This window comes from Acanthopagrus latus, chromosome 7 (genome assembly GCF_904848185.1).
Source record: "Acanthopagrus latus isolate v.2019 chromosome 7, fAcaLat1.1, whole genome shotgun sequence".
Taxonomy (NCBI): domain Eukaryota; kingdom Metazoa; phylum Chordata; class Actinopteri; order Spariformes; family Sparidae; genus Acanthopagrus; species Acanthopagrus latus.
The window spans coordinates 9,718,164-9,734,161 of NC_051045.1; the positions used below are offsets into that span (position 1 = coordinate 9,718,164).

Consider the following 15,998-nt stretch of genomic DNA (forward strand, 5'->3'; position numbering starts at 1 on the left):
TTTTTCACATCAGACATTTTGGCTTGTTATAGTCGCAATAAGATGTAAATATGCAATTAATGACTCACTAACCCATCTCCTTAGGTTCTTCGATCTTGGGAGTTTTCTTTTTTATTGACAACATTATGGTGTTGTCGTCATTTTAGCTCATTTCCTGCTGGTTTTGCAGTTACTGTGCTGATCCCCTCCCTCCTCTCTTCATCATCACATGTGCGTGCAGAAGAATCACCAGTCATTTCCTCTATAAAAACAAAACAAAAACAAGCATCTACATATGTATCATGAAAATAAGAGATAAGAGTAAATCGCAGACCCTATCTGGAAGCTGCTCTGATCAGAACAGGTCTGCGTCCCACCTCCTCCAATCTGGGCCGTCCAGAAGGTGTATGTAACTCAGGAATGGCCCATGTCCTGCTCTCCTCGACCCCTCGTGAAGGTTTCTGTTGTCCAGAGGGAACAACACAGTCATTTATTCCTCTGCCAGAGACGGGCCTGGGTACATGAATGAACCAGAGCTCTGCGACACACTATCTGCCCAGTCAGAAAATAGGTCGGGATACATGAATGGCCACACGAAGAACAAGGGATTTTAGTCTCCGATGGTGAAAGAGCAGAAAATCCAGAGTTCAGTGTCGGACAATGGGACTGACTCAGATATGCACTATTTCACCCGCTACTTTTCACACAGTTCTTTCCTCTTTAGCAGCCGAGTCTTGATCTCCCACTATTTCTCTTTCTGTCTCTCTCTCTCTCTTGTTTGGCTTTTTTGGCTCTCCCTGAAAAATTCCAGCCAGTGATGGACTGTGTGTAGTGTGTGAAAGGACTGGTCGTTTATAAAGCCATTATTGTCAATTAAGAAAATGAAGTGTTCCCCAGGGCCTCACCATCTGGAGCCCTCCCTTCCTCCCTCGCTCACTTTCTTTCACTCCGTCACACTCCTCTGATTCCCTCTTCTACACTCCATTACATCGCTTTGCGCTTCACTCACTTAAGTTTACACTCTGTCGGATGGCCGCGACCTGTCTTCCGTAATTGCGCGTATAATCCCTGTTGACTTGCGTTCATCTCCGACTTTTAAGCGTGAACTTTCGATCGTCTCCTCTTCCAGGGAGTCGGACCTGTTTCTGCTGGACTCGCGGGTGATCTGGGCAGCAGAGGAGGGCTGGTTGGTGTTTGACGTGACAGCCACCAGCAACCACTGGGTCCTGAACCCTGGCAGGAACCTGGGTCTGCAGCTGGCCCTGGACAGCACGAATGGTGAGGGGTCACACAGATCATTGATTCCCCAGCACGTGGAACATCAGCTGTACTGCTAACCATCATAATTATCATTTAGGTGTTGTAAGTATATAAGAGTGATGGGAGTGAGTACTTTTACTCAGTTACTGTACTCAGAGTATAATACGAGGTACTTTACCTTTACTTTTCTAGAGCATTTATGTGTTCTGCTACTTAATACGTACACTCCACATTACATTTGTACATTTTAGAGCCACTAGTTTTGAGTCCATTATATTTATTCGATAACCTCCGTTACGAGTTACTTGGCATATTACACACGCAAAAAAAAAAAAAAATCAGGCTGATATTCACTTGACCCATAGTATATGGCATATGGCACCCTATATATAAGGTTAACTTAAAGTATTCTGATACAGTCACTAGATAGCTATTAAAAAATGTATTCAGTAACATAATCCAATATCACAATATTGAAGTAAGGTAACTTAATTACTTTGTGTTTTATTCGATATATCTTTCTTTTGTAATTTGTTTAAAGCTTGATGAAGTTTGCTGCAACAACATTTCACTCAATGTGCTTAGACAAATATAAGACAAATAAAATCTCTTGAAACTCGAATTCAGTCACTAAGTAGTAACCAGTTATTCACCAGTTCTATAAACCTTAAAATGTACGCTAGATTACGCTAGATTGTAAGCACAGAAATTGCTAGATAAATAAAAGTAATGTTAGATTTGTGTCACTTAATTTAAGACGATGAACACTGCTTTGGTGCCTCACTCCTTGAGGAAAAGCTGTGCCATAAAACCCTGCAACCCTAAAACTAACATATTTTTCAGACAGGTCTGACTTAACTGAATGTGTCACTCTAATGTGGGGTTAATGTTGTGTATCGAGCAAACGTGGTCCGTGTTGTAATCTCACGGGCGTAAACCTGCATCTGGATCAGTTGACTCATTCTGGGTGCGTACGCAGCAAAGATAAATCAAAGTCTGCTCCTCATCGTTCATCGTCAGTCATTCATCTTCATCTGTCATACCCTCAGGCTCATTAGCAGGCATGCATTAGATACGCCGTGTTATCGTTAGGATAACATCTCAACACGAGTTTGTCATCCCTGGGAAAACTTTATCAGCAAACTGCGCGAAGAACAACTGCGTGTTTGGGAACATTATCTCTGGTCGGACGGCAGGATGTTACATGTCAGGTGAGGGAAACAGACACTGTATTGCTTTCATGTTGTGGGAGGGGAGTGTTTGGAGAGGCTGTATCCATGAGCGCGTGTTTTTGTGTTGGATCGGGTATGAAGGGTTACGGGTGAGCGTGTACAGACAGGCGCGCGGGACGTCCCGTCGCCAGCAGCGACCAGAAGCCTTGATTTACCACCAGACGGTGATCAGACGCACATTCTTGTGTGCGAGAACAAGATAGACGCCGCTGGAGTGCACAGGCACGCGCGTGTGCACCGAGCACACCCACACATTAAACACAAGTGGAGAGGCTTTGATGTGCAGTGCTACGTTCGTACTTGGCATTTTCAGAGGCTGAGAAGGGGATGAGGAAAAGGGAAAGGAATTCAACAGAAGAAAATGTAATTTCTGAAACTGAATGCGGCGTAATTGACAAAGCCAGAAGAGAAAAGGACCGCACACATGCAAGAAGAGCTCTAAACATAGGCACACAAGCGGGCACACATTTTTTCGATTTTCACAAGCATTCATCACCCTGTCCGACTAAAATCTAGACTTCTGTGACGCCAACACCTGTTGCGCTGCTCTGTCTGTCTCCCCCTGCAGGAGAGAGCATCAACCCTCGCGTGGCCGGGCTGATCGGTCGCAGTGGGCCTCAGAATAAACAGCCCTTCATGGTGGCCTTCTTCAAAGCCACCGAGGTGCACCTGCGAAGCATCCGCTCGGCGTCAGGGGGGGCCAAGCAACGCAACCCCAACCGCTCCAAAGGGGCCAAGAGCCAAGAGGCGCTCAGAGTGGCCAACGTTGCAGGTAAACATGCAGAGAGTGTGTGTGGATTTTTTTTGTTTGTTTTTTTTGTTGTTGTTGTGTGCAGCCAGCGCTGATTTACGCCACTGTCTCCAGCCGAACCCCAGGTTTGATCTGGCTTTTGTCGGGCCATGTGAGGAATCCGCGGAATAGGACACAGATGACTGGTCGGTCTGGAGGAGAATTCTCTACATTTCTGAAGCGACAGCACATTCATGCAAACACTCACGAGCGTCAACAAATATACAAGATATCTGGAAAACCGGCAGAAGAGTGCCGTTTGGCCGCTGTGATTCTTGCCGGACAAAACACGCGATGCACGCTCAGGGCCTTTGTTTTAGAGGTGTGAGAGAGCTGTGTTTATGTGAGGCGCTGAAACATTAGACTGTAATGCCCAAGCTTCAAATATCCCTCTGCTGTCTTTGTTTATTTACATAAGCATTACAGAGCGGCCGGGGCCAAGTTCCCTGCATGGAGGTAAGGCAGCGCAGGCTTTTATGGCAGAACACATCTGCAGTGTGCTGTGGGGCAACCGGGGCCACAACACATGGGCCAAATGGGCCTGTTTGGAACTTTGAATAGCAGTGGTCTTTAACTGGATGATGAGAACCAGTCGCTCATGATCATTTCCAATGCGAGCCGCTCTCAGGAACTAATGTACCACAGAGCCCCAGAGGTCACCAGAAGACGAGGGAGAGATACCAGCAGATAGAAAACAGACTATTCTTTGGGGGAATAGGGGAAAAGCAAATGCTGAAATGAGTTAAGGAGAAGGAGAGAGAATAAATAAAGAGGGGCGAGCCGCTGTGAGCACATCTGTTTCGTCCAGTGGAAACTCAAAGCCCAGCAGAGTGACCTATGAGCAGGGTGGCCCATTCATTTGGAACAATTACCAAACTGCTGCTGTATCTGGAGGTGATTTCCTTCAGCCATTGTTTAAACGTTAAGGTTCTGTGTGAGGATACCGGCTGTGTTTGGGTCTGTTTTCTATCATCTCGGCCTAATTGGGGTCCGACCACAGTAAATAATGACTCTCGTGGCTGAAAGGAATAATATTTTTGTGAAGCATAACCTCTCCGTGTCTTTCTCTGTCCTCGCAGAAAACAGCAGTACGGATCAGAAGCAGGCGTGTAAGAAGCACGAGCTCTACGTCAGTTTCAGAGATTTGGGGTGGCAGGTACGGAAAGCATTCCTCTCCCAGGTAGCCAAACTTTGGCTTGGCCCAAACCGAAACCTAAGTCAGTTTTCTGGTCCTATCCCAGAATCCTGATAAATTACCCACTTAGATCTGCCCAGATGAAAACTCTGGTCCAAAGTTGTAAATTCTTCACATCAAGTTTCAACTTAATAAACTTGCTGAAATCCCTCTGAACTGTCATCCAGACAAGATGCACAAGAGGCACGCTTAAGTAGCAAGCTTCAGATTTTTTTGCATGTTGAGCTAAATACAGGCTGCCCTGACCCTCAGAGTAGCATGATCCTGCTTGCAGACAGAACTCCAGGCCAAGTGCTTACAGCTCAACATCCACGCATGTCTTTTTGAAGGAACGCTTTTATATTAAACGGATTCTGATCAGTCAGTTGAAAGAAAATTAATCAGTAACAACTGTGATTTAATAGGAGTCAGTAAAAGACAAAAATCTAATTCTACATGTACAGCTAACCGATGCTGAAATAGGTGTCTTCTAATAGGATTTCTTGAGCAGACTTCCTTCAGCATTTTCAACCAGTCGAAGTTTGGAAAAGGTCATGTTAGTTCCCAGATTCCAGATCCACACCTTGACCGTCCCTGTGTCCTCTGTTTCCTCCAACCTAAACCTCTCTGCGCCTCTCCCTTCCCCTGCTCTCAGGACTGGATCATCGCGCCGGAGGGATACGCAGCGTACTATTGCGAGGGAGAGTGCGCCTTCCCTCTGAACTCCTACATGAACGCCACAAACCATGCCATTGTGCAAACCCTTGTGAGTAACCATGAAAGCGGGGAACAAAAAACCCAAACAGTCATGTTAAGAGTCTAATCATCTCATCAACTGTCAAGACAATGTGGCTGCTGTCGAAACTACTGTATTCAGGGATCCAAAATGGTTGCAGATTGTATTTTAGAGTAAACTGTCTCTCGGGGAAGTGACACGGGATAACAACCGACATTTTTCAAGTTTTTTTTTTTTTCCCCTCTCAGATTCATTGCATGACCTTTTTTTGTGATACATCTATTTGTCAGCATTCATCTAACGTTGGAATTCCGCCTCGACTCTTCCCAGGTTCATTTTATCAACCCGGAGACAGTCCCCAAGCCTTGCTGCGCCCCCACGCAGCTCCACGCCATCTCAGTGCTCTACTTCGATGACAGCTCCAACGTCATCCTCAAGAAATACCGCAACATGGTGGTCAGAGCTTGTGGCTGCCACTAGACTGTCGGCGTCTTCACGCGGAGACACACACACACGCGCGCGCACACACATATGAATAGAGAGGGCTTCCTTGCTGTTGAAAGCATTTAAGAATGAATCATGCGCGGAAGAGACTCGTTAACGTTTTCAAGGTTGACCTCGATCGAGTGAACACACACACACACACACACACACACTCACGTTTGTGCTTTCTACTGTGTATACAAGACATTAAAAGCAGTGATTGTACTGTATATTCATTCACAGTCAACAATCTTTTGTTTATTTCAATAATTGTTATTGTAGTTCATTTTACTGTAGATGTTATAATTATTATTGTTATTATTATTATTATTATATATATATTTTTATGACTGAGAGACCCGGATGGATGTTCTTCCATGTACAATACTGTGTAAATATTTTTTTTTTTTTCAAACAAAGCTAGAAGTGTATTTATTTCCTGGAATGTCACTTGGGTTTGTGTTTTTCTCCTCTGTATGCAATGCTGCCTGTTTTCTCTCCCCGAGACGGTCCACACGAGCTCTGAGGAAATGAAAACAAAAAATCTGACGGAAAACTACTTCGACACGAGTGTAAATGCATTTTTTCTCTGCGCCTTACACACACACACAATGGCGGGAGGCAAATCATGACAACTTGGACCTGTGGAGATGTCTGCATATTTCATCAGTCGAAGCTGTTGCATATACCGACGCACATTTTTCTTATTTTCCGAAGCAGCAATCAGCTGAACTGTCAGAGAGAGAGAGAGAGAGAGAGAGGGAGGGAGCTTTGTACCCAGCGTCTCGTTCCATGTGCTCGACATTTTCAGGTTTATATTCCTCTGCTGTAATACAATCTGTCATATTTAAAAAAATAAAAAAAGGTCTATTTATTGAGAGCTTGCTAAGATGTTCTTACAGCGTGCTCCGATGTCTCAACCATGTTTTTACTGCTGAACTGGTACAATAATAAACTGGGAGAAAAAAAGCAAACAAAAACAGCCTGGACGTGTTGTTGTTTAATCTGGACGAAAAAGGCAGAATTTTAAAATGCCAAGTTGACAGAAGACACATGCTTGCCGCTGCACTTTTTGTTTTTACGCGTTCCTGCATATTTATTTGCTTGGATTGTGGACACATCCTTTACCTGCTGACCCGAGGATCTGTCTGAGAAGTGTTTTCCACATTCAAAAGCAAACTGAAAACTTTTTTTTGTTTTCTCTGGCTTATGAATATCAACTGTGTGTGTGTGTGTGTGTGTGTGTGTGTGTGCGCATGAGTTTCTGTGGCTCTTGGTCTGCTGCATGAGATTACAACAGGGATTTCTGTTTGCCTGGCTGCTGTTCTTCTGGTCACCTGGTGGAGTTAGCCGCCAACCAACACCACCTGCAAGCTGTTCTGAGACAGGCCTTTTGTTTTTCAGGTAGCTGAACAAATCCCCAGCAGCAGCTCTGACGTCACGTTGTGCCTCTGGTCACAGCTGCCTGGCTGATGGAGCAGCAGACTGATCACTGTGTGCGTGAGGACGCGGTGACGCGGCTGTGCGCCGCCCCCTGCTGGAGGAGAGCGCGCCGTGCAGTGTGAGGGTGTGTTTGTTCTGATCCACCCTCAGCACCGCTCTTCTTACCCTCCGTGTGAACTTTGGACGCTCATTACTGTCCGCTGAGGCAACGTCTTCATTTTCAGTTAGTCATAAACTCACTCTGCGCAGAGGAGGAGGAAGAAGAGGAGGAGGAGGAAGAAGGGCAAGAAAATATATGTATATAAAAAAAGACCTTTACTCCCACATACTTTCATTTTCATATGAACGTTTCGTTATGAGTCCGACAGGCATGTACAGCTCCTGTGTGTGTGTGTGTGCGCGCGCGCACTTCATTCTGGTGATCAATGCGCGCTGGGGGCCGTCCTTCTGCCCACGTGCTGACGCCTGTGGGTGTCATTTTCCAATTAAGAAAAACTTTATTCTGTTCAGCAGGTTCTGTTGAGAATAAAGGTGAGTGTCCGTGTAAATACTGTCACCCCCTTTTGTCAACTTCTGGCAACAACGACAAAGAGGAGTGTTATTGTGATCAGTGCCACGTGAAGTAGCACAAAAAAGGGTGGGGTGGGGAAGATCCTGTTTTTGCAACAACAACAAAAAAGGGGCTTCAATTAAAAGTATGTATCTCTGAGTGTGTGTGATCTTCTCGCTTATCGCCCTCCTCCTCCTCCTCCTCCTCCTCCTCCCTCTCTTGCACCTTACTTGGAAATGATTAAACTTTCGCTGCAGCCTCGCAGGCAGGGGAAACCGAAAGCATAAGATGAGTGCAAACTTTCGCTTTCGTTCTCGGTAGCGCACTCAATTTGTTAGGCCTGGGACTTCTGCATTCAAAAGTCTACAGCTTCGTATGTATATATATTTTTATATATATTTAAAAAAAACTTGTTTGCATCACTCGGATTCTGTGCTTGGGACTTCCATCAACTTTTTCCTTAAAAAGGAAACAAAAATAAAGGTATTGCTTTCCGCCTGCCAGGTGAGGGACGTGATTGAACTCCTCGGGCTGTCTGTCTCTCTCATGTGTCTCTGACGGAGTTCTGTCCCCCCCGCGAAGACACTTGGGTGTTGGGAAGATGGAACCGGGAGCCAAGATGCACATGAAAGAGTGGCTGATAGCTCAGATAGAGAGCGGGAAGTATGCGGGACTGTGCTGGGAGGACGAGGACAAGACCATGTTCAGGATCCCGTGGAAGCACGCAGCCAAGAAGGACTACAGGCAGACGGCGGATGCGGCTCTGTTCAAGGTCTGCTTCACGATCCGACACTCGCATTCTTGTGTCCCACAGCTATGAGTTATGGTCAGGTTCAATTTAGATGACAAAAATATGATATCAGTTATTCTATTGACTGTTATCCATTGGTGTGTTGATTTAAAGTCTATAGCAGGATCATAAACTCACTGATTATATCTCTTAAAGTGTCATGTTGAGCTACTAACCTACAAAACAAGGCTTATGATTACATATTTTACTCGCAGGTTGAATTTTAGGCTTCAGTCTGTATAGTTTGTTGGTGGCTGCCAAACTGTTTTGAAATCTGTGAAGTCTGTATTTAATGTTGATCAGGTTGCAAAAATGACAGTGGCTTCAAACATCAAAGAATATATGATAATTTAATTAGGTAGCCCAACACAACAGACTACTGATTGATTTGAAGATTGATCAATAATGATTGGTAACACTTCAAAATAAACCATCATTTATGAATGGTAAATGTATAGTTACTACTACTGTTAAAAAACAGTGAAGTGTTTTGTAAACCATTTATTAAGCAACTGTTTACTGTAGAGTTGCAGCAGATGTTTATGATACATGTGTGATATTAGTGATATGATAACAAATATTGTGTTTGTTAGTTTCAGTTCTATAAACTGTTCTTGGACGGCGGTTATTAAAGTTGCATGTCTAAAAAACTTAACAAAATGCTCCATAAATGGTTTATGAAGCTTTTCATTGTTTGTTAATGGTGAGATAACTGTCAGCGAAGGTTTAATTAACCATAACATTAATTCATGATGCCATAGTTACGATGACACTGAGGACAACAACAGGTAGACTGTAGGTTAAAGGCTTCAGGGGGTGATGCCTTCATGTGCTGTCATACGCTGAAAAAAAAGAACATTTTTCTCAATAAGAAGTTTCCTCTTCCTTGTAATGCTCTGTTGCAACACACTGTTCGGGGAAAACTTCAACCTTCAAACTGATGCTTGGAAAATATTGTGTCATCTGTCCTTGCTGTGCAGCAGAGGGTTGGAAACTGAATATTGAATTAGTAATTAATTAAGCTGTTTGTTTCAGAATGTCTTATTTTTGTTGTTGTCATCACATTCAGAATTATAAGAGAAGTTAAAGAAAAGAAGGGACAGTGCTAGCCTGAAGATGGGTTTGGCCACATTTTGATCAGCTAAAGCTAACAAAACCGCGGCCTGCCCTTCTACTGATAGGAACGCAGCCATTAAAATTAGGGTTAAAGCTGTAGACTGGGTGGTGCACATGCAAATAAACTGAAAATCCTTCACAACATAAAGAATTAACCAGAAAATCGCTGTAACTTAACAAATGCTGCCTGAACTTAATATCGTAAGTTCATTTGACTGATTTTTCAAAGTTCAGCCAGGCTCAGTTAGTCCATGAAATGAAAGTTATTCAGTGTAATACAATCACAGATGTTGGCAGATTACAGAGCTGACTTTTATAATTGGAATACAAAATGGTGGTATCTCCGATTCAGCTGTAACAATCCCATAACAAGTCCAACACACATTACCCACAATGCAACGGATTACCACTACCCAAACGTGAATTGTGGATTGGCTACTAAAATGTCAGTCTTCACATTCAGGCCTGGGCGGTGTACAAGGGGAAGTACAGGGAGGGGAGGGACAAAGCTGACCCCACCATGTGGAAGACCCGTCTCCGCTGTGCACTCAACAAGAGCACAGACTTCCAGGAGGTCCCTGAACGCAACCAGCTTGACATTACTGAACCCTACAAAGTCTACCTGATCCAGCACAGCAACATGCCAAACAGGCAGGCAGGTATAAACAAGGACAACATCTACATCATATCTGAGTTACTGCGCAGTGGTGTCCTCTTCATGCATAAACACTGGACTAAAATACTGTCATTTTTTTAATAATAGGCGAATGTTTTAAATTGATGTAAAATGTCCCCTTTTCTCATTTTTGTGAACTGTTTTCTCCTCAGAGCCGCCACAGAAAAATGAACAAGTGAGGTCTCCAAAGAGTCCTGGTTTTCCAGACAAGCAAGTAAGATAAAAAACAGTCTGTTATAAATTGACATAATATGACAGTGAACCTGCAAAATACTTTGTATTGCAGGCTGCCTTGGGGACAGAATTTTTCTAAACTTTTGATGATTTTGATGGCTTGAGTCTTGTTTGTAGTAAAGTGAGAACATCATTAATACAAAGGTGAAATTAAAATCATTCCCACAGTCTCAAACTCAGATTTGTCCAGTCAAAAAATGTCAAATATGACATAAAAGCTTGTTTTATTACAGTGCTAGGTTATTGTTTATATATCTGTTTGTGGTGGACACCAAGGGTCTTTCAGCAGGCAATAGCTGATATGCGTTTATAAAAACTGATCGGATTCTTAAAAAAAATCTAACCTATAAGCCTCTGGCTAATTTACATGTTGTCTTTTGTAGCTTTATAATCAGAAGGAATCTTTTCAAGCGAAAAAAGGAGAAGAAAAACCATTGACGGGTAAGTGTCACACACACAACACACACCGTCGCTGTACTGTCATCGTAGTCAAAATATCCCCGTGGGCGTATTATTGCTTCGGCCTGGCATGACAATCCCACTTGAGCAGTCCAAACACCACCTGGTAGCGTTTCAGTCAGGAGAGACTGAACTGAAAGGTGACATAATTGATAAAAGTGATTTATTTTGACATGCGCCCATAATCAAAGATTGTGAAGATGAGAATCCATCGGGACGTCGTCATTAGGGGAGTCAGTGATGCCGTGGGTTGTAAAGAATAATGTCCTGATGGAGAAACGGGTGTCACAGATGAAAAAAGTAACATACAGTATGTCTTGGCACCGCAACATAAACTCCCACTGTGTGTTAGTTTTTGAAAAAAGGAAATGATTTTCCAGGGGAGGTCAAGAAGCCTGTTTACATTACAGAAACATTAAACGATTATAATGCATATCACACGAGATGTTGAGTTAGTGTGTATTAATTAAATATCTAGATGTGTGATTTTTTTTCTTTTAACAGGAGAGCGAGAAAACAATTTGAAATGCATTATTTTTGTGTATAATATTTGAATAATAAACACTTGAAAACATATTATGTTTATGTAAAAGTCTGCATTAATTTAACCCACTCACACTGACTCAACATGATGGAAAAAAGACGTTTTTTGAAAGGATCTGGATAAAAGGAGCCTCGGCTCAGTCATGGGTTTAAGACGAACCCATGTTGGGACCACGTGTGAATGTTAGTAGAAATTTAAAACAAGAATGACAAACAAATTCCGAACTTCTAAACTCATCTCCCGGTATTGCGAAATTACTGATTGTCTACTTTTCTCTGTTGTTCTTTAGATAATCCGTTGAGGGAACACATGTATTGTGAGCTCACAGGACAAAAACCTCAAAATCAGGGCCAGGCTCCTGTAACCTTCATCAGCCCCGCACTGACTGTATCAGGTAAGAAAGCCAGTGGGAGTGACACTAACTGAACATGCACCTGGCTTTGACACCGTACAACATGAATGTAGCATTTTGTGTGTGCACAGACTTTCGTATGCAGGTGACGTTGTTGTACCACGGCCAGAGGGCGATGAAAGTGACCACCACGAGCCCCGACGGGTGCTTCATCATGCAGGGCATCGTCCCCCTGGGTAATGAGCGTATCTACGGACCCTGCACTGCCCAGCAGCTCTCCTTCCCTTCCCCCAGCTCCGTATCCCTGCCGCCAATTTTGGCTGAAGCAATGAACCGCCTTCTTTGTCACCTGGAAAGGGGTGTGCTATTATGGGTGGCCCCAGATGGGGTGTTCATCAAACGGTTCTGTCAGGGCAGGGTGTACTGGAACGGTCCCATGGCCAAGCACACTGACCGGCCCAACAAACTGGACAGAGAAAAGACCTTCAAACTGCTTGATATACCTACGTTTCTCAACGGTAAGGCAGTGCATGCATTCCTAAAGAGAACAGAAAAACACGATAAAAGCTGATTAAAAGCAGTTTGAATTCATTTGCTGCCAGCAAGTCTATCTGGAACAGAACATGAATTATTTAAAGAGAGGGAGAAAGATTGTTTGAGATAATTGGGAGATAAAAAGAATGACAAATGTAAGATTATTGCTCTCCCTCAGAGGGTTTCAAAATGGGAGGCGGGCCTCTCCAGGGGGGCTCCCAACACTTTCAGGGGACTCTCAGTGAACGGAAGTATAGTGAGAATCCATAAGTCATCCTCGAATGAAAGTAGAGACATTGTGTTTAAGTATTACTTTTGGCATTTATGTGATTACTTCTTTAGTAAAAGTCTTAAAGGTGCTATTTGTAAGAAAAGTCACAAAAACTTATGCTCAGTCAGCTGCCATAAAATCCAAAAGCATCAGTTTTTGTAACTTTTCGCACAAATAGCAGCTTTAAAGGATCTGATATTAAATTTAACTCAAGTATCAAAAGTACATTTCTTGCAATAAAAGTAAAAGAACAGTGTAGTCTACATAGGCTTATAATTATGTGTGGATGTCAGCCTGGCTGATTATCAAACTTGATATTCAACTTATTACCTGATTATTGGAATTACTGATAAATAAAAATAAATAAACAGATAAAAACATTCACTTTGTCAGTGATGCAGCGTACAGTCTGCAAAGTCACGAATAACTAAAGTAGTAATATTATTGAGTAAAAAGTACAACATTTGAAATGTAGTGGCGTGTAACTATAGGATAGCAAAATATACAATACAGATACAAAGTACAAATATCTCAAAGTGCCTCATCTCAGTAGCTAAAGTTCCACTAACATAAACCAACTACCGGCTTCAAGCACAACACTTAAGTCCCACAGAGTCCCTTTAAAGAGATAGTTCAGAGATTTGGTACTTTTTGAGAACTTTAATGTGAGAAACTGATTAATGCCTTAAGACAGACCTGTTTTGATCAACATGGTGCACTCTCAAGATACATCAAACAGCAATTATAGGCTTTCCTGGTTGTTGAGTGTTGATGGGGTCAAAATAACAAAATCCCATAACAGGGTTTCTGCAGGTTTCAACAAGTCAAATTTAAGACTAATTTAGACCTTTTAAGACCTTTTTGAACTAAATTCAAGACCCACACGAAGTACAAAAAAGGAAGGAAAAATGCAATCGCAGAATTAGTTTCAAAGATAAACAAATATATTGCTATTCACAGAACAACTCAAACAATGAAGGATGGAGTGAGTGTGTGTCAGGGTTATTATAGTTCTCACATTTTCAGACACATACATTTTCATTTTATTTTTATTTAGTTTTTCAGTTTGCTTTTTATTTCAGTGTATTTTTAATTAGTTTAACAAGTGATTGAGAGTTTCAGTTTAGTTTTTATCTAGGAAATAAGCTTTGTTAACTATAATAACCCTGGTACACAATTCATTATTTTACGGCTTTTAACCAACTGAATTCGGGTTGTTCAAGCCAACACTTGTTAAATTTACACTTTGCCATAGTTGTAGCAGATTCCGCAGTCAAAGTGTTTCTGGAACTGGCGAAGTTTACGGCGATAAATTCCGACCGGGCTGTTGACAAAATGCCACTTACATTCCTGGAACACACGGAGCTAACTGTGAATCTCACCAACACGTTTCCCAAAACAAAAACAAAAAAGGTGACGACGGGCGCAGTAAATCAACGTACATATTTAAGACCTAACTAAACGTAATTAAAGACCTATATGCAAAATATGGAAGTATTTAAGACTTTTTAAGGCCTAAAACTGAGATAGTCAAATTTTAGACTTTTTAAGACCCCGCGGAAACCCTGCACAAAAATCTCAATGATCCCGATAGGCATCCATGAACTAAGACCGTGCTCTATGCAAAGACGCAATATCTTTGTATGATGAAATCAGAATTTTCAAATTTAAAACCATGACATGTTCTTCTCTAGAGCTGCAGAGCTGTTTACACGGGAAGGGTCCGACACCGTCCTATGAGATTGAGCTCTGCTTCGGGGAGGAGTATCCGGACCCCAACGAACCAAAAACCAGGAAGCTGATCATGGCGCAGGTGGGTTGAGACAAAAGGGGCTTAAGTGGTGCTACATTTTGTCATTTACACCATCTTCTCTTAGAGCACATTTACTCTTAGAGATTCAGTTTAGAAACGCTATAATCTTTTGGAATTTTTCCATTTTAAGACTGTCAAGCTTTTGATCAAACATTTAAATATCTCAGATGCCAAATGCCATGAGTTCAGACTTCTACACAGAACATATGTGACTGTATTGGCATTATAGTTAGTACAGAAAATCAACTCCGTGATGGCAGGCAGAAGCTTTTATTTCCTGTGTGAATGCTCCATGTAGAGTGTTACACCACCAGCAGAGGGCCTCATAAGCGTGCTGATGGTGTACTACACTGTGTCTTGCTGTCCAGGTGGTGCCCCTGTTTGCGGTGGAGCTGCTGCAGAGGTTCAACTTGGGAGAGACTGAGGAAAAGCGGCCGACTCACACATCCAACACAGATGGAGAGAAGATGTAGGCAGACGGAGAAAGCTACCCTGCACCACAGTCGCTGTTATCAAAAATACTGGTGGATTACTTAAGTCTTATTCATCCCTGGCATTATCATGAAAGACATCGGCAGTGGATTTGTATATAATATGCATAAAGCAGCGTAACGCAAGATTAATTTCCTTTATTTTTACCTAATATTGATATTTTTTCCCATCTACTTTGCAGCTTGACTGGCAGAATTATCAGTTGCTGTTGTTTAACCCAATTAATTGTTCTGATAACATGTTAATAATGTAAAAAGACTGATTTTTTTGTCACCCCATATTCATCTTATGAATATGAAAATAGCAATTTAATTGTATTATATTTAACATCATGTGCGGAGAATAAATTGACACCTTTCATTAAATCTATAAAGCTTTTTTTCTTTTATTTCTAGCGAACATCATTTAACAGATTCACAATTTTTAAAAATATACATTTTTGTAGCTATAACATTTAAAAAGGAAAAAAAAAATCAACAATTAAGGTTTTCTTTTTGAAAATTAAAAAAAAAACAAAAAAAACCCACAAAAAACTAAAGTGAGAGAGTGTGCTGAATCAGAGGAGATACCCGTATCTGAGTTTAAAATACTTTCATCATTTTCCCTGCCTTCAAACATATACAGTACGTAAAAAATTAGATGGGAACAGAAGCGTACAGTACACAGGGGTCAAGAGTATTCACAAAGCATCATGTTCCAACGTGTTATTAGCACCATTACTCTTCAGCCATACTGCACTTTTTCACTCTTTCCATCATTCAGTTTTTAATGGAAAAACACCATGAGTGTCGAGGCGATGTGGCACAGACCTGTCTGTGTGGGTGGGATTGTCTGTTACGCAGTTTTCTTTAGTGTTCTCCCTTTCTCAGAGATAATGTTAAGAACATATTGGAGGGTAATGCCTTGACGAACAATTGTTTGAAATGACTCCCAGTGAAGAGAATAAAAAAGGCGAAGAGCTGCTTGTACATTCACCTTGCCTGCCCAGGCCGACATGTCGGCTCAGAAGCAAGAAAACAATAAAAAAAACAAACAATGCATTTGCAAAAACTGACAGAGAGATTGCATTA

General features: G+C 42.1%; 2 protein-coding genes across 6 annotated transcripts in view; both read left to right on the forward strand.

Moving 5' to 3' along the window:
* bmp7b (bone morphogenetic protein 7b) overlaps positions 1–6,532 on the forward strand; it is a 32,059-nt gene extending 25,527 nt beyond the window's left edge. For all 4 annotated transcript variants that reach the window (XM_037104715.1, XM_037104716.1, XM_037104713.1 and 1 more), the window contains 5 exons: positions 1,109–1,257; positions 3,040–3,243; positions 4,341–4,417; positions 5,091–5,201; positions 5,502–6,532. In XM_037104715.1, coding sequence (XP_036960610.1) covers positions 1,109–1,257; positions 3,040–3,243; positions 4,341–4,417; positions 5,091–5,201; positions 5,502–5,651 — 691 coding nt within the window. In that variant the 3' untranslated portion in view covers positions 5,652–6,532. The remainder of the gene's footprint in view (positions 1–1,108; positions 1,258–3,039; positions 3,244–4,340; positions 4,418–5,090; positions 5,202–5,501) is intronic.
* Positions 6,533–7,350: 818 nt separating this feature from the next.
* Positions 7,351–15,845, forward strand: irf10 (interferon regulatory factor 10). Of its 2 annotated transcripts, none has more exons than XM_037103347.1 (9): positions 7,351–7,628; positions 8,152–8,419; positions 10,017–10,212; positions 10,382–10,443; positions 10,847–10,904; positions 11,756–11,860; positions 11,950–12,336; positions 14,318–14,436; positions 14,805–15,845. In XM_037103347.1, exons 2-9 carry the CDS (start codon positions 8,249–8,251, stop codon positions 14,907–14,909), a joined length of 1,203 nt encoding a protein of 400 aa, XP_036959242.1. In that variant the 5' UTR covers positions 7,351–7,628; positions 8,152–8,248; the 3' UTR covers positions 14,910–15,845. The 2 variants fall into 2 exon arrangements, with proteins under 2 accessions (XP_036959242.1, XP_036959241.1); XM_037103346.1 differs by lacking the exon at positions 7,351–7,628 and adding an exon at positions 7,766–8,020.
* The last annotated feature ends 153 nt before the right edge of the window (positions 15,846–15,998 follow it).